The sequence below is a fragment of the Eschrichtius robustus genome, chromosome 15 (genome assembly GCF_028021215.1).
Source record: "Eschrichtius robustus isolate mEscRob2 chromosome 15, mEscRob2.pri, whole genome shotgun sequence".
Classification (NCBI taxonomy): domain Eukaryota; kingdom Metazoa; phylum Chordata; class Mammalia; order Artiodactyla; family Eschrichtiidae; genus Eschrichtius; species Eschrichtius robustus.
Genome location: NC_090838.1, coordinates 53,737,161 through 53,761,044, shown reverse-complemented (window position 1 = coordinate 53,761,044; position 23,884 = coordinate 53,737,161). Strand labels below are relative to the sequence as shown.

At 34.3% G+C, this 23,884-nt stretch overlaps 1 protein-coding gene across 4 annotated transcripts in view; it reads right to left on the bottom strand.

Moving 5' to 3' along the window:
* EHBP1 (EH domain binding protein 1) overlaps window positions 1-23,884 on the bottom strand; it is a 339,544-nt gene that overhangs the window by 195,592 nt on the left and 120,068 nt on the right. For all 4 annotated transcript variants that reach the window (XM_068564185.1, XM_068564184.1, XM_068564187.1 and 1 more), the window contains exons 6-7: window positions 13,787-13,968; window positions 11,072-11,211 (exon numbers count right to left, since the gene is read on the bottom strand). In XM_068564185.1, the coding sequence (XP_068420286.1) occupies window positions 11,072-11,211; window positions 13,787-13,968 (322 nt within the window). The remainder of the gene's footprint in view (window positions 1-11,071; window positions 11,212-13,786; window positions 13,969-23,884) is intronic.

Sequence of the window (23,884 nt, the reverse complement as noted above, 5' to 3'; positions counted from 1 at the left end):
TATTAACAAAGTGAAAAGGTAATGCTCCTCTTATTTGGTATGCAAATAAATCTCCATCCAAATCATAAAAAGAAGCTATCTCCAAAGAAATACCATTTACCTATATAAGAAACATTTCTCAGGTACCTATTTTACTTTTTGGGGACACACAAGTAAAGCAATATACAGTGTATGATAAATATGATATTTGTTATGACTGAGATATGTATCGTAGGGTATGTGAAACTAGAAGAGAGGCATACAACTCAGTCTGAGGTCAGGAAGCCCTCCTGGATTTATTCAAGGAGGATTTATTGAGTGAAAATAAGGCAAATAGACATCATTATTACTATTAAAATAAAGGAGAAACTGGAGGGCATTTCACAACAATGAAAGGGAGGCGAATGAGAACATGATATACTTGAGGAACGGCAAGTTGTTTGGGGTTTAAGATACCAGGGATGGGGAATGGAATGAGATGAGGTTGGCAAATGTCCTATCATGAAGGTTATAGTGACCAAAATAAAGAATGTGAACTTTACTCTGAAAGCTCTGGGAATCCATTGTAAGATCAAATGTATAGTTTAGAAACATCATTCCAGGAGCAACATGGTAGCTGCACTTGAAAAAAACAGGATAGGAAGCAAAAAGATGAGTAGTTTAGCATTACCGCTCCATGAAGGGAGGCACTTAGTAAATATTTGCTAATTAAAGAATAGATTAAGAAGAAAGCTTTGATGGTTAATTTGACATGGGGGATGGGGAGAGGAACCTAGGATACATGCCAAGTTTGTGTATTGGGTGACTGTGTGGACATTAGTTCTAGCACTGCAGTGGGGGCTACTCAGTTTGGCCATACCAAGCTACAGGTGCCTGTGAAACTTATGAAAATAATTCAATTGGCATTTGCATATGTGGGTGCACAGCTTAAAATACATAATTTTGTTATGTATTTCTCCTTTTAAAAAAGTACTTTTCTGTTACTTCCAAATTTCCTGCAGCCAATGTGTTTTACATGTATAATCAGAAAAACAAAAATTAAAAATTTAAAAGAAGATTTACAACACAAATTTATTCCCAGAATTTTTTTAAGTGGGATGCTTTCCCAGTAATATACCACCCTGACCAAAAAAAATCCCTGGCCCAACATATTTATATAATACTTCTTACTTATTAAAGCCTTGTTTCACCAAAAATTTACACTTTGGAAAATGTTAATAATGCTATGTAATAGCACAAAATAATTTCTACCCTAGCACTACTCAAACTGAGCAATAAACCTGTAGTGTAGCATTTAGTCATCATAACAGTGTGTCAATCTGGACTTGCTTCACACTGGTGAGAATAAGAAGGAAAACTAAATTAGGGGCAGGCAATCGAAGCACAGGGTCAAGTAATTTGAGACTCTTCTTTACATTAGGAAGGCAAAAGAAGAAATTGACCACCAGAGATTATCACACTGAACCAAAACAGGGGGATGGAAGTGGTGTCACAAAGAGTACGTGGGTTTTTCTTTTAAGAAAGTCTGTAGTGGAGTTAAAAGGGCAGGGTGTGGGAGGGTCTGCCTAGAGCTAGACCATACCTGCAAATCTTGCAGCACCCTCGTTCTTCTCTCCAAAGTATAATAAGATTCAGTACAGGTATATCTCATTTTAAGATGGTCTAAGATAGTAACACTGCAACTTCTTAATAGAGATCAAGTTCCCAAAGATGTCACTTTTCTCACGGGCTTGAGCCCATAAATATTTGATTTATGGATTCAACTAACAGGTTTAATAATGTGATTTTCAATCCCTTTAGCAGGTCATATTGTAAATGAATGAATGAACTGAATGAAAGTCATAACACTTGCTGTAATTTTTATAAAGGCAGAAAGACATATACCTTATATTTAAATTTTAGCAATTGTGTGTTTTTAATCTATGTGTTTATCTTATGTCTGTCTACATATCTATGCATATATATGTATCTATCTACAATATATTTCATTTATCTCTAGAAATGTTATAGTTTAAGCTACCAACCTAAAATTTGGTGGCTAAAAACAAATGATTATCTCTCACAGTTCTATGGGTTGATGCACTCAGCTGAGTAGTTCACTGCAGTTAGATGGTGGCTTGAGACAAAGTCATCCAAGGCTTGAACTGGGCTGGACGTCCAAAATGGCTTCTTCACTTACATGTTTGGTGTTTCAGCTGAGAGGCAGGAACAACTGGGAGCTGGCCAGGCATCTCTCTCTCTCTCTCTCCCTCTCTCTCTCTCAAGTGGCCTGTCCATATGGGTAGTTTGGGGTTCCTCTCAGCATAGCAATCTTGGGGTAGATGGACTTTTTACATGGCAGCTGGTATCCCCCAGAGAATGCACTAGAAGAGTCCCAGGTAGAAGCTACAAGGCATTTTATAACTTAGCTTTAGAAGTTACAAAGTGTCACTTCCCCACTGCATTCTACTGGTTAAAAGTGATTTACAGGGCTAGCCCAGAAGACAGTGAGGGGACTATAAAAGGGCATGAATATTGGGAGGCTTGTTTCATTGGAGGACAATCTTTGAAGACTAGCTACCACACAGTAGATCAATAAATCAGAAAGTTGAAATCATTCATTTTCTTACTAATCTAACATATTTATTATAACTTTTATGTTAACCTTCCAGTATTTTACTTATGCACATATATGAAAGGCACAAATCTTAAACTGTACAATTCAATGAATTTTGACAAATATATACACCCAGGTGACACAAGAGGAAGAACATTGCATCACACCCCCCCCCACAATAAAAAAATCTCATGCCTCTTTTCAGTCAATCCCAAAACCCAACAGCTATAACTATTCTAACATTTTTAATATAGGATTAGTTTTGCCTCTTCCAGAACATCACGTAAATGGAATCATACAGTATATACTCTTTTACGTAAATCCTCTTTCATTCAGTATAATGGTTTTGATATATATCCATGTTGTTAATTCATCAATAGCTCATTTTTATTGCTGAATAGTATTCCATTCACAAATATAATACAGTTTAGCCATTCTCCTGTTGATGTACATACACCTGAGCTGTTTCCAGTTTGGGGCTGTTATGAATAAAAATATTATGAATATTTTTGTACTAGTCTTTTTGTGGATGTATGTTTTCATTTCTTTTGGATAAATATCAAGGAGTGGAATTGCTGGGTCAGAAGGTAGGTATACATTTAGTGTTATAAAAAACTTCCTAAGTTATCTTACCATTATACTCTCCATGAACAATGGATGAGAGCTCCATTTGGTCCACATCTTTACTGACATTTAGAATTTATTGCCAGTCTTTTAAATTTTAACCAGTCTGGTGGGTGTGGAGTTGTGTTTCATGATGATTTTAATTTGCTCTTCCCTGGTGACAAGTGACACTGAGAACATTTTCATATGCTTACTGGCCAATGGCGTATCTTTCTTTGTGAACAACAGGTTTGAATCCTTGCCCATTACAAAAAAAAAAAAAAAAATAGGGTTGTCTTTTTATTATTGAGTTGTAGGACATTAAAAAAAATCTATTCTGGATACAAGCCTGTGTCAGATATATGCTTTATGAATATTTTCTTCTAGTCTGTAACTTGAACATACATTTTCTTAACGGTCTATTTCAATAAGCATGCGTTTAAAATTTTGGTCAAGTCTAATTCATCAAATTTTTCTTTCATGGCTATTACTTTCTGTGTCTTGTGTAAGAATGTAAGAACCCTGTGCCCACTCTCAGGTCACAAATATATTATATTTTTTATTTTTCAGAAGTTTTATAGCTTTAGCCTTTACATTTAGGTCCATGATCTGCCTTGAATTAATGTTTGTGTATGTGTAGGAATTGAGGTTTTTTTTCCATATGGACATCTAGGTGTTTCAGCATCATCTGTTGAAAATATTTTCCTTTCTCTACTGAATTATGCTGCACCTTTGCTAAAAATTAATTGACCAGATAAGTTTGGGTCTATTTTAGGATTTTCTGTTTTGTTGCACTGATCTGTCTATCCTATGTCAGTACCATATTATCTTGATTATTATAGCTTTACAGTAAATCTTGATGTCAGATAGTATTAACAATTCTGTTCTTTTTCAAGATTATTTTGGCTATTCAGTTCCTTTGCATTTCCAATTATATTTTAGAATCAGCTTTTCAATTTCTATTTTTTTAAAAAACCTGCTAGGATTATGAATGGCACTGAGTTGAATCTATAGATTTGGGAGAAAGTAACATCTTCACAATATTGAGTTCTCTAATCTATGAACAGAGAATCTATATTTATTAAAGACCTTCTTTAATTACCTTCAGTAATATAGTTTTCAGGGTAGAGGTTTTTCCACAGCTTTTGTTAAATTTATTTCTAAGTAGTCTGTTACTTTTAGCCTCCATTGTAAATGAAATTGTTTTGTTAATTTCATCTTCCAAATGTTTGTTGTTCATATATAAAAATATAAATTTTCTATACTGATTTTGTATCATGTGCCCTTGCTAAGTATAATATTGAATGAAAGTGGTGACAGCAAACATCCTTGCCTTGATCCCAGTCTTTGGAGGAAAAGTGTTCAGTGTTTTATCATTAAATATGATGTTAGTTGTAGCTCACCATAGATGCTATTTATCAAAATGAAGAAATTCCTTTACATTAAAACTTTGCTGAGAAACTTGGTATTGAATTTTTTCAAATGCTCCTTTCTGCATCTATTATGATGATTACCTGGTTTTTCTCCTTTATTCTGTTAATATGGTTAAACTGACTTTGCATTCCTAGGATAAACCCTTAAAGAATGCATATTGGTACTTAAATATTAATTATCTCCTGGCTCATTCCCTAAATAAATATTGGAGAGCTTCTAACTTCTCCTTCAGAGCTCTTACTTCCATCCAGGCCCTGTCAGATGGGCTCTCAGTATCCACAGAATTCTTCCAGAGTCTTGTAAGGGGTGCCAGAGAATGTTCAGTTGTCATTAGTACAAACAAAGCAGCATTAGGGATTAAGAGTGATATAGAAAGTAGGCTGAATTTGTAATCTCTATCTTCTGCCACTTCTACTATTCTCTGAGTTGACACATTTGAGTTCTAAACATTGGGAAGAGATACTCTTGCTTTCTTCAGTCTCTCACCCTAGGGTCTCAAACTCCTTTAAGAAAGAGGTAGCTTGTACCTTACAAACTTTTTAGCTCAAGGAACTAGAAATGCCCCACCTCTCTGCTTCTATCCTATTTTCCAACCTTAAAACCTAGATAACAGATGCAGTATTCCAGAAATTCTCATCCTTCACACAGATCTCTAAAATAGGTGGCCATTTAAAATTATTTTACTTTATAGAGTCCACAGCAATTCTATGATTTTGTTAATCAGTCTCCTAAGTACTGGAGAGTAAATGCCCAAGTAAAAACCAGAAGCAAATTAATGGATGTATTTTCTGACCGGGGCCCCAGGTTTATTCTGAGGACCCTTTTAATCTAAGAAAAGAGATCTATTTATCCCCATTCATAGCCCTAGCAAGTAGGCCATTTAATCTCAGAGGGCTGAGTCATATCATAATCAACTCTAGATCCTCAAATATGAACTGTTATCTCCTCTACTAAGATCCTCAAATATGAACTGTTATCTCCTCTACTACCATCTGTGCTGTAAGATTCTGTTCCCTGAAGGTGGCCAATATGTCACTCTCTCTTCCTACTCCTGAATTAACTTTACCAACTATAGGAAAAGGATTAACAAACACCAGGCAACATGCTTATGGTAAAAATAAATCCTGATTTATAAACTGCATCTGGATGGGAGGACTCTAAATGGACTATATGCCTGATGGAAGGCCATAGCTTGAGCTTCTCTAATTGTGGAGACTCTCGTAACTGAGCATGTCCCTTACAGGGACCCTGAAAACTATACCTATCAAACTATTACAAAAGATAACCGTTCTTGTGCAACATGAAGATTCTAAGTCAAGGTAATCCCTGCTCCTAACTATGTGGATCTTGTCTCCTTGTACCCAAGTTGTCATCTGGGGGAGAGGTCAAAGAACAGTACCTAGGCTGCCATGAAAACTCCAGTGAAAGAGGAATGCTCTGCTGAATGCTGTTTCCTGTCCAATATCCTCCTAAATGAATCTAAGTTTGGGCTATTCAGGTCCTGTGAGTCTGAATGCCTAACTAGAATCCTTGCTGATCTTTGCCACAGTTATAAGTATACCAGGGGCCTTTCAGGTGTCTCATGATGTCTGGTTTCCCCAGTAATGCTCTGTTGTAAACTGTTTCGTTTAAACCTAATTTTCTGAGCTACATTCAATAGGACTTTGCCACTTATGCAGAATGTCTTTTTTTTCCCCTTTCTGTTGGTGTGTATTCAGAAATTGAACATGAATCCCAAAGATGGTCATATCACCAAAAACTGGTTCAAGCATTGTGAGGTTGCCATATAGATGGAGGCATTGTTTTGAAACCATATATACTTTCTAATACCAGCTACAGTAGACTTTCCATTCAAAGGCTTTGTTTTTCCAACTCCAAGGTCAATCACTCCCACTACATTTCAGTGATTTTTCCAACTGCCCATTCATGGGTGCTGCACCTCTGCAGAAGACATCTATACAGGTAACTTCAATAAAAGGTTCCTGCCTAAGAGCCAGTCCCTGTATCCAGTTAGCAGTGAATTCTGTCTCAGACAGACAGAGTAGGGGCTTGTGATCAGTCTAAATATATATACCATGAATTTAATTTTACTTCTAGTAAAGTCTGTAATTTCGGAAGATATACTTTGTCAGTTACTAATGATTTACAGCCATACTCCACAAGAGCACAGGCTAAATGAATAGCCTCAGGGTGTCAATCTAAGATATACCCAAAATAATTCTAACAGTCTGTTTCTTCAAGAAGCTTGCAGCTTAGTTGAGGAAATAATGTACCCATATAATTTTACTGATATAATGTGATTGCATTTTATGCATTTATAATATATACTTAATACAGGCAAAATTTTAAATAAAAATTCCTTTCTCCATAAAAATTGTGTCAACAATTTTTAAAGCTGCAAGAAAGTGTGAACATAAGCTGTGTTTAAGTTATTGCCACTTTAGCTGGTAAATAAAAATACCCACCATACTTTATTTGTACCATGTTTATAAAATACATTCATTTTGTTTACTCTTAAGCTATTATTCAAACATTACTATTGTTAAATTTTAATATAGTTTTTATTATCTTAAAACTATTTTACTTAAACAGTTTTAGAGTGGTAGTGCTGGTGCTGAAAAAATATTCCTGAAAGTTAACCTTGGAATGGAATTTACAGGTGCTAAAAAATGCAACTCAGGAAGCCAAACAACTGCCATAACATGCTGTGCTATTAATTTAAGTGACTGTCCTCTGCAAATATAATAGAAAATGCTGAGAAAAAAAATGTAACATCAAAGCATAAGTATGTTACAGTGATTGTGGGTTTACCGACAGAACTTGAATGTAATCACCCACCGTCCCTACTTACCTATGCTCCCTCAACACACATTTTATATTCATTACTTTTGGGAAACTAGTCTTGAATTATTTAAGGTCTGAATTATGTGTCTCCTCCAGATCACATTCTTTCCATAAAATGGGACCATCTCATCTTACATAAGATAGTATATGATCAAAGGTCAAAATGAATGGAACAAGATAACAAGGCAGAGTGATCAATATGGGCTACAATAGGAGATGGAAGCCCTCTCATTTATGGCCTTTCAGTTAACATATTTTAAATTCTCAATGTGTTCCAGACAATGTGCTAGAAGCTAGAGACAAAAAAATGATCAGAACATAGTCTCTACCTTGAAGGAATTTCATAAAATATGGACAGTGAATACATAAATAAATAATAACACAAACCGGTGGCATTCTGAAGAAATTCTGGATCATCATAAATTGCATTAAAACGATTGCTTCAGTTAGGGTCAGAGAATTTTAGGCTATCTAAAAAAGTTATTTCTGCAGTGGAAATTTTAGAAATTAAGGTATATATATGTATGTTTAAGCAATAAGGGTTGCTATGGTATGAATGTTTGTGTCCCTCAAAATTAATAAGTTGCAATCCTAATTCCCAATGTGATGGAGGTAGGGCCTTTGGCAGGTGATTAGGTTATGAGGGCAGAGTCCTCATGAATGAGATTAATGCCCTTATAAAAGAGACCCAGAAGAGTTCCCTTGTCCCCTTCCACCATGTAAGGAATACAATGAAAAGTCTGTGACCCAGAGGACGGTCCTCATCCGACCATGTTGACACCTTGATCTCAGGCTTCCAGCCTCCAGAGCTCTGAGAAACAAATTTCTGTTGTTTATAAAGTACTCAATATTTTGTTATAGCAGCCCAAATGGACTAAGACAAGAGTTCAGTTATAAAATCTAGTTATTACTGAATCGTTTCATTAAATCTGTATTTTGCTCAAAATATGTCCTTTCTTTTCTTTTCAGCACAGAACTTGTGACATGCTGCTATCACCTTTTTTTCCCATTGCTATGATGAAAACAGTACAACATTGCTCAAAACATCTATGACTATGAAAATGTGTGGTTTTCTTGTTGCTACCTATGGTATTAGTGCCTAACTGAGATTTAGTTTTAACCAAAAGCCATATACAAAGAATAAACCATATTCTCTAATTAAAAGGTCAAATCACATCCCACTGGAATTATAAAAAACTCATGCTGTAAGAAAATGCCTGCATTTTTAAATGGTACAGCAGTAGCACAAAGGATAGAGTGATCAAGTTTAAGATGGAGAGGGCATGAAAGGCTTCTTAGAGGATGTGGCAAAAGAATTAAAATTTGAAGGATAGGTGGGAAGTCACTGGAGGTGGTAAGGGAAGAACACCAACTTACCTTCCTAAGTACTTCAACTAGCCAAATAAAACAAAGAACTCAAAGATAGCAAAGACATGGCATTTTAAAAAGTATTGTATGATTTTGCTGACATTATAAACAATGCAAATGTCAGCATTTATTATTGAAAAAAGAAACCCAAAATGTTATTGAAATAAAAATAATAGCCAGGAGGGGTTGGAGGGAGAAATTCAAATAAAGAGAGGAGAGAATCATATTGAATCTCACAAGGTGAGTCAACACATTCTGTTTCATTTTTAATGTTAGTAGAGAAATACAGGTTCATTCAGTTATCCCTCTAGCTTATTTATTTTAGAGGATACTATTCCAAAATGAAAACAGAGGATATATAACTTCCAAATTACTCTATTAAAAAATGCTTAAATAAAGAACATTTGAGAATGGCAAAATGTAAGGGGTGGGTGGGAAAAAATAATAAGAAAATTCCCAAATAAAAGTATAAAGTAATATAAGTGAAATTAAGTATGTCAGTTATCAAGAAATACAACCAAATACTGTTTATAAAGAGAAGTATTTAACACAGATAGGATTAAAAATAAAGTGATAAATACACCAAGTACAAAGAAGGCACGGATTACATATATCAACATCAGGCAAAAATTCAAGGCAAGAGGCATTAAATGGGGCAAAATGATCAAATTATAATCCATGATGAAGCTATAAGAGAATAAATTTTTATAAACTAAATAATTTAGGACTGAAGTTCTCTGTCTTTCACTGATGAACTATACAAAAAGCATAAGAATATAAATGACTAAATAATATAAATGTAAAGTTTGGTCTAATAGCTACATGCTGAATCTGACAAATAGAATATACATGTAAAAAGATATTTATGGAAAATTTACAAAAACATCATATATCTACACTACAAAGATCTCAATCATATTTTTTAAAAAATTGAAATATGACAGGCTTCAGAATCTTATTTGAATTAAATTAAACTAGAAATAAACAAACTAGAAATAAACACAACCCAGGACAAAGCACATTCTCCTAAACATTCCTGGGTTAAATAAGAAATCAAAATGGCAATCATAAATTAGAAAATAATGCAGTTGACCCTTGAATAAAACAGGGTTTAGGGGCATCAACCCTCTGTACAGTGGAAAATCCACATATAACTTATAGTCAGCCCTCTGTATTCATGCTTCCTCCAAGTCCTCAGTTCTTACATATTTGCATCTACAGATCGTGTAGCACTGCGGTATTTACTATTGAAAAATACCTACATACAAGTGGACCTATGCAGTTCAAACCAGTGTTGTTTAAGGGTCAACTGCAATTTATAAAATTTGCTCAAAACGTCTATCTTTGCATACAAGTCTGATCAATTCCTTATAACAGAAGTATTGCAGAGGTGAAGGTCACTGGAGTTGAGGAAGTCACAGAAGTTTTTGACTAAGAAATTAAATTGGTCATCCATGTGATCAATGGAATTCCCCCATACGATAGCAAGAATTTAGGCAAAGCCAAGAGATGGGTACCAAAGTGCCCAATGAATTTGGAAAAGTCACCAAGAGGTGAATAGATGATAGAAATCAAGGGATAGCAATCCAGAAATTTACAGCAATTTATTAGCTGAAAGGAGTATGTATATAGTGCTTGATTTTCACTCCAATAATAAAGGTATAACATCAATTCCTTAAGGGTGCTAGCCAGATTGATGATAAACATTTTTTGACCAATTAATACAAAGAGGTTCTAACCACTTACCATCTTAGTAGTTTGATCAAACCAGCTATAAGAAATACTGGCATGGAAGTGTCTAGATATAAGGATACATAAGATGTATACAAATTCAAAACAAAGAATGCCCATACAATTTATGTGAATAAATGAACAGGAGCTAGGAGAAGGTAGCCAATACATCTCCTCATCTTACCCTTAAGACAGATTTTTACTTATAGAGGGTTCATCCATACATTGACAAAATAAGTATGAACATCTTTAGGCTACTTTATACTATAATCAGTAGTTCCAATAAAGTCTGATGCTTTCTTGACTAGCCTTGGACTTGATCTTACACTGCTAAAATCTGTTATTTCCATCAGCACATAGTTTCCAGAGAGCTAAATGGTATATTATATTAGGAAGCCTTAGGAAAGAAACAATACCTTGTTAGTGGAATTGTTTTTTTCCTGGGAAACAAGAATGAGTTTTTCAACTCTGCAAAAAAAACAGATAAATTTTTAGTTTAATGCAAATAACACCAACCTGTAATTTTTGCTGCCTTTTCCTCTTGGTTCACTCGGTTCTCATCATCATCTTCATTATCTTCCTCAAAGTCATCTAAATTGCCAATGTCAGCTTGCTTCATACTCATCAAACTAGCCAAACTTTGCATGTCTTCATCCCTATATCAATGATAATACACAATTTATTAAATGATATTACCTTAAAAAAGGTTGTTTCTTAAGAAAATAATATTAATAGATTTTTTCTTTCTAAACATTAACAAGACTTTTTAAATAGTTATACAAAACTACTGAACAATCTAAATATTCATTCATTAATTTTTAAATGGCACCTTTAATTAATAGAAAGCAAACAGGATTAAAACTAACTGGTTAGGAGTTAGTTTAATTCTGTGCTGCAGATCTAAAATTTTCTTCATGGAATTAAAGTATGGTTTTCTGATCATGAAGTCTGGAAACAAAAACTTGTTTCATAAAACAGTGGGACAGTTTGCAAATCAGATGAGATCTAGACTTTAAAAATATTCAAGTTTGCAGAAGGAATTAGAATAGAAATTCTTAATCTGAAGTCCATGAACCCTTTTGGTTTTGTGGGTAGGAGTAAAAAGAAGTGGTAAACCCCTGTAAATTATATTTAAATCTTGTTTAACTGTGCATTTTTCTCAAAGGAGTTAAAACTCCCCTAAAGTTAAAAAACTACAGTAATTGAAATAGCACCCGAAAGCCTAGCCTTTTTAAGAATTACAGGATAGAAAATGACTTGGGTTAGTTAAATACCATACATTTGACAAAATGTAAAAATGTTTTTATATCTAAGTATTTTAAGTATAAATTTATAAATTTTACATGAAATACTCTAAATGTTAAATAATTTAAGTTTTCTTGACCTATTATTTTACTTTAAATTTCAAATAAACTACAGTGAATGAAACATATTTCTAACATGATACATACAAACTAAATTTCAATCTGCTATACTTCCCCCAAATTCAGAAAACTGAATTAAAACAGTTTCTCATGTTTTTACCACAATAAAATAAAAACAAAACAAAACAAAACAAAGCCACTGTTTCCTTTGTAAAGTAATGCTTGTTAACATTCACTTCTAAATATGGTATGACTTTGCAGGCTAAACTGGTTTTTGAAAATCTTTGCATTTTATCTCATATAAGCTTAGAGTTAACAAAATCATTTCCCCCTTTTAAGACAAATTTAGTGGCACAAAGTCTGCATGGACAAAAACAGTTGTATTACCTTATATGAATGCCTTACAAACTGCTTTCCCATCACCAGGGTATAATTTCAATATATAACAGTGTTCTTAAAATGTTAACTTGCTTAATTTTACCTCCTCTATTTGCACCCTGAACATTTTTCTTTGGGAAAGGTGAGTAGGCAAGGAATGAGGAGATAGAGAGGTGGTTTAGGGTGTTCTGAGAGCATTCTCCACTCAAATTGAGACATTTAGTTTGACTGAATTTCCTCTCACCCAAATTCCAATGAATGGTGCTAAATCACTTACTGCTTCTGCCCAGCGGAAAGGAGTCCACCTTCAAAAGATCTTCTCTGACTTTTTCTCCCTTCTTTCTGTGTTTCCTTTCCTTTCATTTTGGCTTGAACTTCAGAGTAAGGTCTTTATTTTAAACTTTTCAATATTTAAGTCTACAATTTAAAGTCCTGAGATGAAAGACTAATTGCTTCCATCCTGCACTGTCCCTCCACCACACTCACATAGAAGCCAACTTTCTAGAGAAGAGGCTTACTGTTATCTACCAAGTCATTTGTTGCCCTGTAGATGAGTGCCAAACATCTCTTTTTGACTGACGTACAGAAGCCAGTCTAATCAGTCAAGTAGACATGGCCAATTATAGTAACCACATTCCACTAGGTCAAACACATTCAGAACTGTGATGCAGATTAGACTGCAATGTTCATAGCTGCCTTCTTCCTATCACCTTTTAAGTCTTAGGCACAGAATTTCCATTTCTCCTCTCACTGATCTTCCAGTCCAAGTAGGTGCTAACCCTTTCATTACACCCAAAACTTGCACTTACCATTGATTTGACTGTATGGAATAACTAAGATAAATGTTACTAATTTTTTCCTGTTCTAGGTATGTTTACCTCTTTTTAACCAGTTAGAATTTTACTCTTTTAGGAGACTAGAACTAGGTGTAGGAGTTATCTTTGCGCAATGCCTATTCAGTGCTTAAGAAGTGATATTTGAAAAAGATAATGGTCATAGCAAACTGGTTACGTAACTGTACTGTACCTTCCTATATAAGTTTTGGAAGGCTGAGCCAAAGAATATGCATTGGCAAAAAGTTCCTTTAATTCTCTCATTCCTCTTATCCTAAACTTTTCATTTTGGCTTCCTCTCATGCCTCAGCTGCATCAAACATCTCTACAAATTGAACTGTGGACTTCAGAGTACAACTACTTACACTGAAGACATTGAAATATAAAACAGACCCTTATGATAACCTATAATATACAATTTAAATTTTTGAAAATTGCTATAGTCACTTTTATATTATTGATCATTCTCTAGAGTTGGAAGAGACTATAAATAACAAGGAGTACATCTAATTCAGCCTCTGAAACAAAGAATTGGCAGGAATGATTGGTATGCGGTAGGATATTCTCAACTGTTAACAGTTTACTGAGTCAAAAGCTATTTACCTACAGTGTTTAAAACATACTCTAAAGTAGCTTATTTGATAAAAGAAACTTACGTGGCTTTTCCTTCCCGAAGGAAAATGCAAGATAATGAAAACTGAAGAGTGGCAGATACAACTTTTTTAGACAATGGCTTGAATTTTAACTTGACATCAGTCTGAGTTGGCATTGGGCTTGCATACTGTTTCATGTTGATGCTGGTGGTAGCAAGAGCTTTCCTTCGACCAGAAGGGGATTCCTGGAAGGTAAAAAATCATTATGTAATTTGGAGTTATTTACTTTACAGCCAAATATTTTTGAATGTTATTTTAATAATATGATTAAATAGCAGTTGGGACTTCCCTTTCCAATGAATTCCTATAACATAATATTGAAAAAATTTGTAATAAGGTTATATCACAACTTTCATATCTTTAAGTAAGTAAGGCAGATAAAAAATTGGAGAGAGCTGGCTCAGAGAAATAAGGGAAGACTAGAACAATCCTAAACATCTCAGGAAAGGAAAAGCAAGGAACGCAAACTAGGACAGAAAGTCTCCAGGGTTCCTGTAAAAAGAGGATCTAGCACAAGGCTAGGTGTCAAAAGTACTCAACAATTGTTTTCCTTACTTTAATTATATTTAATGTACCCTAGTGATATCTCTTCTTTCTGAACAATTCCAGTTTCTTATAGAACCCCAGCCTCTGTGGCATTCTACCTAGTTTTTTCTGCAGTCTCTGAATTCTATCTATCCTGTACTTTGAGACTTAATTCTTCCCAGGGCCTTTTCTGCTCACTCCAGTCTAAAGTTCTCTCTTCCTTCCCTAAGATCACATAAATCAAGTTAGAAAGAATTGGTTTCTCTGATCCTATGCCTGTGGTGGACACTGCTAATCGACCCCAGCAGATCTCAAGTCTCCTCCACACAGCTCTTGCCAATTCACTAGAAATGGAACACAAAATGAAACCTATTTGCTATCAAAGATGTTTAACATTCCATTAATAAGCTATCTCATTTCAAAATTATCCTTTATAGCATAATAGCCTAGGAAAATAACGAAAACAGAACGGCAAAATAATGACTGGGCATTAACTATGTATAAGACATGGTGTCAATTCTGGAAAGATATGAAGATGAATAAGACATAATCCCTGACTATGTGTTCTAATGGTAGGGGGAAATCCTAGATATAGGGTAATTTATAAATAATGTAAACCCAAAGTCATATACCAGCAATCCTTGGGCTTTACTGGTCTGAGAGTTCAGACCTAAAATAAAACCTAATTTCCAAGCGGTGTGACATTGAGTAAGTCAGTAAACTTGAGCCTTGGTAATCTTCCCTATAAAATAAGGAGACCAAATAGATATCCATTCAAACCCTACAATGGTTTCCTATAAAATTACTCAATTTTCTAACCAAGCAGGAAAAACTACCATTAACTTCTGAATTATTATTTAATAAATCCTTATTTGTCCTATGATTGACAAACTTGCCTAAAATAAGGATATACTAATTTAATCAAAATATTAAAATGGCCTTTTTCAAAAAAAATGACATTTCTGCCAGCAGAACAAGTAAAAATGTAACGTAGCATCCCTAAAGAATACCTTGTTTTAAAATGTGGTCTTATCTGTCAGATTATGCACAGCAATATTATACAGAACTATTAGTGCATGTAGATACTTTATGAATGAATTTCAAAAATGCATCAAGCACTTGAGAAGGATTTAAGCCCTCTCAGAAGAAATACTTAAGAATATGCAAATACCCTCAACTGAATCAAGTTGAACAGACTATCCCAAACAATACAAGTGTTCTTTCCCTGGTCGCTACTGTCAATCAAAGAATAAGATTAAGGTCCAAGGTTCTGACAATGTGCAAAATGAAAAAGTACGATCAGGGAGTATCAATTTATTACACTGATATGAACAATAATCTCTTATTGTACCTTTAGAATAGCTAACAACTACTATATAAAATATAGCATTTAAAGCCTCTGTTTTGAAAGCATGACATACAAATTGCTACATATTATTTTCAGATTTGTTAAACAAATCTGTTTCACAAAATATGACATTGATCCCTTAAGAGTAATTATTTAATTTTATAACCAAATAAACTATTAAAAATTAAGATAACTTGGAAATGAGCATAATTTTGAAAGCCTAGTTTAAAGATGATTCCTGCAAAATCTAGAGTTTTGATGATTAACATTCTGTCAATTTCATTTTTAAGGTAAAAATTACGTAGAAAGGTTTTCTGCTGAACTCAGAGAGTTTTAAAGTATTTGGTATATTGGTATCTCTGAAACAAAAGGAAATGAAAGCTACTAAATTCTAAACACAATAGAATTAGCTGTACCACTTAATTAAGCAATTACTTGCTCAGCAACAACGAAAATGGCCCCTTGTAAGCTCTGAGCAGGTGAGCAGAACAGAGCTCTTTTGAGTCTACAACATCCATTTCTAATATTAACATAGGATCTCACTTAGAGTCTGTATCCTTGATGGGAAAAGGGGCCTAAATGATGTTTCTAGTAATTCTTTACCCAGATCAGTCATTGTTTTCCTCTTTAAAATTAGCTAGTCATAGAAAATGCATTTTTTACAAGAACAATAATGAGAAAGCCATAAAGATCTTTCATGGCTCTAACCCCAGCTCCATGAATCTTCACTGTTTATAACCATCAAGTCTATATATTTACCCACCCAAAATTGATATCATTGTTATCATCAGTTCTATAAAGAAGAATAAAATAACGATTGCACTGCTATATGTCTTTTGTACACTTTAGTCCTTCCTTAAAACACCAGGGATCAGGGCTTCCCTGGTGGCGCAGTGGTTGGGAATCTGCCTGCCAGTGCGGGGGACACGGGTTCGAGCCCTGGTCTGGGAGGATCCCGCATGCCGCGGAGCAGCTGGGCCCGTGAGCCACAATTGCTGAGCCTGTGCGTCTGGAGCCTGTGCTCCGCAACAAGAGAGGCCGCGATGGTGAGAGGCCCGCGCACCGCGATGAAGAGTGGCCCCTGCTTGCCGCAACTAGAGAAAGCCCTCGCACAGAAACGAAGACCCAACACAGCAATCAATCAATCCATCAATAAAATAAATAAATAAATAAGAACGTGAATTTCTTTAAAAAAAAAAACAAAAAAAACACCAGGGATCAGCCTGGCAGAGAGAGTTTAGAGAATTATATTATTATTGTCAACGTCCTAATGCTATTTCATTTCACATGAAGGTTGGATAAGAGGAGAGAAATAAAAGAAACAGTAAGAGGAACCCTTAGAGAAAGGACGTTAGATAACAGAAGTCAATAAGAAGTGAATGTTTACATATGTCTAAGACTAAGTTTCTGACTCTGGGCCCATGTTTATACCTCTGTTTGTATGTGAACCTGGCAGTATTTGGGGAATTACTTCAAAATCCCTAAAGCAGAAGTTCTTAAACTTCAGTGCTTATTAAAAAACAAAAATAAAACTAAGAAAGCTTTAGATAGTTTAGATACCTGGATCTCACCCCTAGAGATCCTGAACTAGTAAAACTAGAGATGGGCTCAAGAATCTGCTGCATTTCTAAAACTAATAAGTACCCCCCTCCTCCCAATTCCCATCCTGCCCCTCCCATAAGCACACCCATTCTACCAGGTGATTCTGATCCAGTTAATCGAAAATCACACTTTCAGAAATACTTCCCCTAAGGAAATTACTACATAAAAGAAATTTTAATCTCATTTTTCATAACTATTCTGTTATAAAAAAGACTTAGCCTATATACTTCCATTTCTTTGAAATCCACCTTATTACAGTTGTAATCAGACAAATCTGAATTAGAATGTGACACCAGCACTTATTCTCTAGCTAATCTTTGGCATATTTCTTCACGTATCTGAGCCTCAGTTTCACACTCTCAGACTGGCAAGTATTTTCAAATTTGGATAATACCAAGTGTTAATAAGGATGAGGGACAAGGCAAACTCTCTTAACACTACTGGAGAGAGTTTTGATGGATACAGCCATTTTGGAAAACAATTTGACATTACCTCGTAAAGTTGAACAGATGAATACTTTACGACTCAGCAATAATTCCCATCCTAGAAATATGTCCTAAATAAATTCTTGAAGTAACATATGAAAATACCTAGTAGAGTTTTTAGCATATAGTAGGTATTTAATAAACAGTATTTATTATTAATATTTATGGACCAGAACATCTGGAGAGAACATCTCTTGTCCAAATTATTCAAGTTAGGGTCTTCTTACAGAATAGTTCATTATATAATGTTTCACTTATTATGTACCCCAAGATAAATACAATTAATATAATGCCTTTCCTATTAAAATATTTGACTGACTTTCTCTACCTATTAAAACATCAAATAAAATAAACCACCTGCTAGAAATTTAACTCTTTCTCCCATATTAAGAAAACTGGGGGTTGGGGGAAGGAGAGAAGGAGCTTACTTAGATTTTATGATTTTTCAGAGCTTTATTACATAGAATGTTCTAAAAACTTCTATCATGTACTAATACCTTAATTATCAGGTTTTTTATAACACACTGAAAATTAAACTAATGGCATTATCATTTGAGGTTTTTTTTAAACTGTGGAATACATCACACATACTAAAGTATAAAATATACAAGTACTACTTAATGAATAATAAAATGAACATCCTGTACCGACCATCCTGCTTAAGAAATAGAACAATACCAGTACCTTAAAATCTTCATTTTCCCTCTGAAATTGCATCCGTCCCATTCCCTCCTCCAAAGGTGACTAGACCCTGAATTTTGGGTTACTTCTTCCCTTCCCGTTTTCAAAAAAGGAATACTACCTATGTATGCATCCCTAAAGAGTATATTACTAATGAATGGATAAACAAGAAGTGGTATATCCATACATTGGAATATTCAGCCTTAAAAGGAATGAAATTCTGACACACACTACATCATGAATGAACCTTGAGGACATTTTACTAAGTGAAATAAGCCAGACACAAAAGGACAGATATTGTATGATTCCACTTATATGAGAAATAGGTACATTTATAGAGACAGAAAGTAGAACAGAGATTACCAGGCAATGAGAGGAGGGGAGATGAAGAGTTATTATTTAATGGGTAAGGAGTTTGTGTTTGGGATGATGAAAAAGTTCCAGAAACAGACAGTGGTAAAGGTCATACAATACTGTGAGTGTAGTTAATGCCACAAATTGCACACTTAAAAATATTTAAAACAGTAAATTTTATGTTATGTGTATTTTGCCACAACAAAAAAATGAAAAAAGAATATATTGTCTAGTTCTGCATGCTTTTTAACTTTTTATAATGAAACAACATTAACATTTTTGTAACTTGTTTCTTATGTTCATCACTAAGTTCTTGATATCTATGTTGATGTGTACAGCTGTAATTCATTAAATTTCACTGCTCCTAGTATTCCATTACATGAATATTCTACAGTTTACCTATCCATTTTACTGTTGATGAACATGGTTGCTTGAGTTTTATTTATTTATATGGAATTATTAACAAAGCTATCAATATTCTTATGTCTATATCCTCGTGCACACATGCAAGAATTTGCCTAGGACATATTTCTAGAATGGGTCATAGGATATGTACATGTTCAGCTTTACCAGAAAATGTCAAATTGTAATCCAAAGTGTCTTTATTAATTTACATTCCCTAAGTGTTTCCATTGTTCCACATTTATCAACACTTGGTATTTTCTTTTTCATTTTTGCCAATCTGAGATTATTAAATATTACCTCATTACAGTCTTAATTGCATTCCCCTGATTACTGATGCATCGATTATCCTTTCATAGTTTATTGGTCATGTGTTTCCTCTTCTGTGAAATCTTTTGTACTTTTTCCTACCATGCTGTTTATCTTTTGATTACTAATTACATATGCATTCTGGTACCGAATCCATTGTCACTTATATGTGCTATAAACATCTTCTTTCAGTTTTTAGCTTGTATTTTCATTCCTTGTGGAATCTTCTGAATGAACCCAATTTCAAAGTCAACATTTTCCTTTATGATTTGTGGTTTTGCATTTTGCTTGAGAAAATCTTCCCAACCCTGAGGTCATAAAGCTTTCCTCCCACTCTTTCAAAACTTTTATACCTCTGCTTTTCATATTTAAGAGTCATTGCCATCTGGAATTAATTTTTGTGTATGTTTTCATATAGGGATCCAATTTCACTTTTTAAAAAATTATGGGTAAATAATTATCACAGCACTATTTATTAAATAGTTCACATATATCCATCCTTTCCCCCATCTACAATGCCCACTCTACCAAAAATCTGGTCTCAATACACAGGTCAATGATTTCTAATTTGGTACCACTAGCCAATTGTTCTAACCTCACAAGACAATATTGCCTTAACTACCAAAGCTTTCTCTTTTGGGATAATTTAAGATTTTTTTAACCTTGAATCTATGGCAGATTAATGTGGTAAATTAGTAGATTTTCTAGAATTAAAGCAACTCCACATTCCTGGGAAACATTCAAAAAACATCCAAAGTTACCTGAGCCTGCTTCCTTTTGGGGAAGGTTTCTAATTACTGATATAATTTCTTTAATGATTACAGAGGTAGATGTACAATGTCTCCCTAAATCAGTTTAGATAAGTATTCTGCCAAGATTCCAAATTTAGTAACATAAAACTATTTAAAATATCTTTTTACTATTTTAATCTCTGCAGAATCTATCATTTTGTACATTTCTTTATTCCCAGCACTATTTGTGCCTTCTCACACTCTTTTGTTCCTAGATAATGCTTGTTATAAATTGTCTCTTTCATTGGGCGTTCCAAATCAATGACTTTTAGCTTTCTTGATTCTTTGGAGTGAATGTATATTTCTATTTCAGTAGTTTCTGCTGCTCTTTATTCCTCCTATTTTCCTTGGGTATATTCTGTTCTAACTCCTGAATTCTGAGCATTTCTTCTTTCCTGATGTAAGCATTTAAGACTATATATTTCTCTAAGCACTGCTTTAAATATGTCTCACATTTTTAGTATGAATTATTTTTGTTATTCTGTAGTTAAATATTTTCTAATCTTTCACTACAAGTTCTTTGACTCACAAGATGTTTATAAACTTTTTTCTTCTTTATGGAGTTTTTCTACTTATCTTTATGTAATGATTACTATTTAATTGATTTAGGGTCACAGAATGTAATTTTTGTAATGTTAATCTTTCAAAATGTATTAAGACAAGCTTTATAGCCTGACTCATGATCAGTTTTCATAATTGTTCATGGGTCTTTAAAGTATTTAACTGGTGTGCATGCACTGCTGTCTACTTTCACAACAGGATCATTTTTATGCAAAGTCACCTATCGCACCAAATCATGATATTTCCTATGTGATAAGGACAAACAGAGCAGTAGAAATTTCAAATGTGAGGTTATGGGACATTTTCTAAAGGACACAAATCAAAAAATAAATAAGTGAAAGAATTGAGAAGCTGCTCACAGACTTCATCACAGGCTCCTCTTGCTCTTTCTGAAATAACCTTTTATTTTAGGATTGTCTCTTGTAAATAGCATGTATCCAGAAAATTTTTGAATCCAGTCTGATAATCTTTTACTGGAGAGTTTAGATGAACGGTTCTCAAATGTTTTTATCTCAAGACCCTTTTACATGCTTTAATTGAGAACAACAAAGAGCTTTTGTTTATGTGGGTTATGCCTGTCAATATTTGCCCTATTAAAAAATATCAGAAATTTAGAAAATATTTCGTTCACTCAAACATAACTAATAAACTCATACGTTAACATATTTTTATGAAGAATATATATACTTTCTTTTTTAAGACTATATTTTTAGAGCAGTTTGAGGTGTGCAACAAAACTGAGAGGGAGGTAAAGAGATTTCCCATAGATCTCCTGCTCCCACACATGCACAGCCTACCCCATTATCAATATCACTCACCAGAATGGTACGCTGTTTACCACAGATAAACCTACACTGACATATCATAATCACCCAAAGTCCATAGTTTACTTTAGGGTTCACTTGTGGGTTGTACATTCTATTGGTTTGGACAGATTTTTAATGACATATACCCATCATTATGATATATAGGGTATTTCACTGCCCTAATCATCCTCTGTGTTCTGCCTATTCATCTCCTCCACACCCCACCACTGGCAACCACTGATCTTATTACTGTCTCCATAGTTTTGCCTTTTCCAGAACATCAATTAGTTGGAATCATACAGTATATAGCCTTTTCAGACTGGCTTCTTTCATTCAGTAATATGCATTTAAGGCTCCTCCATGGCTTTTCTTTTTAACACTGAATAATATTCTATTGTCTGTATGTACCACAGTTTATCCATTCATCTACTGAAGAACATCTTGGTTGCTTCCAAGTTTTGGCAATTATGAATAAAGCTGCTATAAACATCCATGTGCAGGTTTTTGTGTGGACAATGGTTTTCATTTCTTTTGGGTAAATATCAAGGAGTGAGATGCTGGATCATATGGTAAGAGTATGTTTCATTTTGTAAGAAAGTGCCAAACTGTCCCAAAGTGGCTGTACCATTTTGCATTCCCACCAGCAATGCATGAGAGTTCCTGTTGCTCCACATCCTCTCCAGCATTGGGTGTTGTCAGTGTGACAGATTTTGGCCATTCTAAGAGGTGTGTGGTGGCATCTTGTTGTTTTAATTTGCATTTCCCTAATGACATATGATGTGGAGCTTTTTTTTCATATGCCTATTTGTCACCTGTATATCTTCTTTGGTTAGGTGCCTCTTAAGGTTTTTGCCCCATTTTTAAAATTGAGTTGTTTTCTTATTTGTTTCTTTGTATATTTTGGATAACAGTCCTTTATCAGATGTGTCTTTTGCAAATATTTTCTCCCTGTCTGTGGTTTGTCTTCTCATTCTTTAGCAAAACAAAAGCTTTCAATTTTGATGGAGTCAAACTTACCCATTATTTTTTCATGGATCATACCTTTGGTGTGGTATCTAAAAAGGCATCATCCTACCCAAGGTCATCTAGGTTTTATCCTGTGTTATCTTCTCAGAGTTTTACAGTTTTGCATTTTACATTTAGGTCTATAATCCACTTTGAGTTAATTTGTGTGGAGGGTGTAAAGTCTCTGTCTAGATTCATCTTTGTGCAAGTGGATGTCCAGTTGCTCCAGCACCATTTGTTGAAAAGACTACCTTTGCTCCATTGTGTTGCCCCTTTGTCAAAGACCAGTTGACTATATTTATGAGGGCCTCTTTCTGAGCTCTCGATTCTGTTACATTATTTGTCTATTCTTTTGCCAATACCATACTGTCTTGATTACTATAGCTTTGTTTTAAGCCTTGAATTTAGGTAGTGTTGGTCCTCCAACATTGTTCTTCTCTTTTACTACCGCGTTGGGTATTCTGGGTCTTTGCCTCTCCATATAAACTTTAGAATCAGTTTGTTGATATCCATTATATAACTTGCTGAGATTTTCACTGGGATCACACTGAATATATAGATCAAATTGGAAAGAAGTGACATCTTGACAATATTGAGTCTTTCTATTCATGAACATGGACTATCTCTCAATTTATTTAGTTCTTTGATTCTGTTCATCAGTGTTTTGTAGTATTCCTCATATAGGTCTTGTACATATTTTGTTAGATTTATAGCTAAGTATTTCATTTTGGGGGGTGATAATATAAATGGAATTATGCTTTTAATTTCAAATTCCTCTTGTTCATTGTTGGTATATAGGAAAGCAAATGACTTTTGTATATAAACCTGGTATCCTGCAACCCTGCTATAATGACTCATTAGTTCTAGGAGGTTTTTTGTTGATTCTTTCAGATTTCCTACATAGAGAATCATGTATTCTGTGAACAAAGACAGTTTTATATCTTCCTTCCCAATCTGTATACTTTTAATTTCCTTTTCTTCTCTTATTGCATCAGCAAGGACTTCCAGTATGATGTTGGAAAGAAGTGGTGAAAGGGGTCATCCTTGCCTTGTACCTCACCTTAGCGGGAAAGCTTTGAGTTTCTCACCATCAAGTATAATGTTAGCTATAGGGCTTTTGTAGATATTCTTTATTTAGTTTAAGAAGTTCCCCTCTATTTCTAGTTGGCTGAAGAGTTTTTAATCATAAATGGCTGGTGGATTATGTCAAGTGCTTTTTCTGCATCTATTGA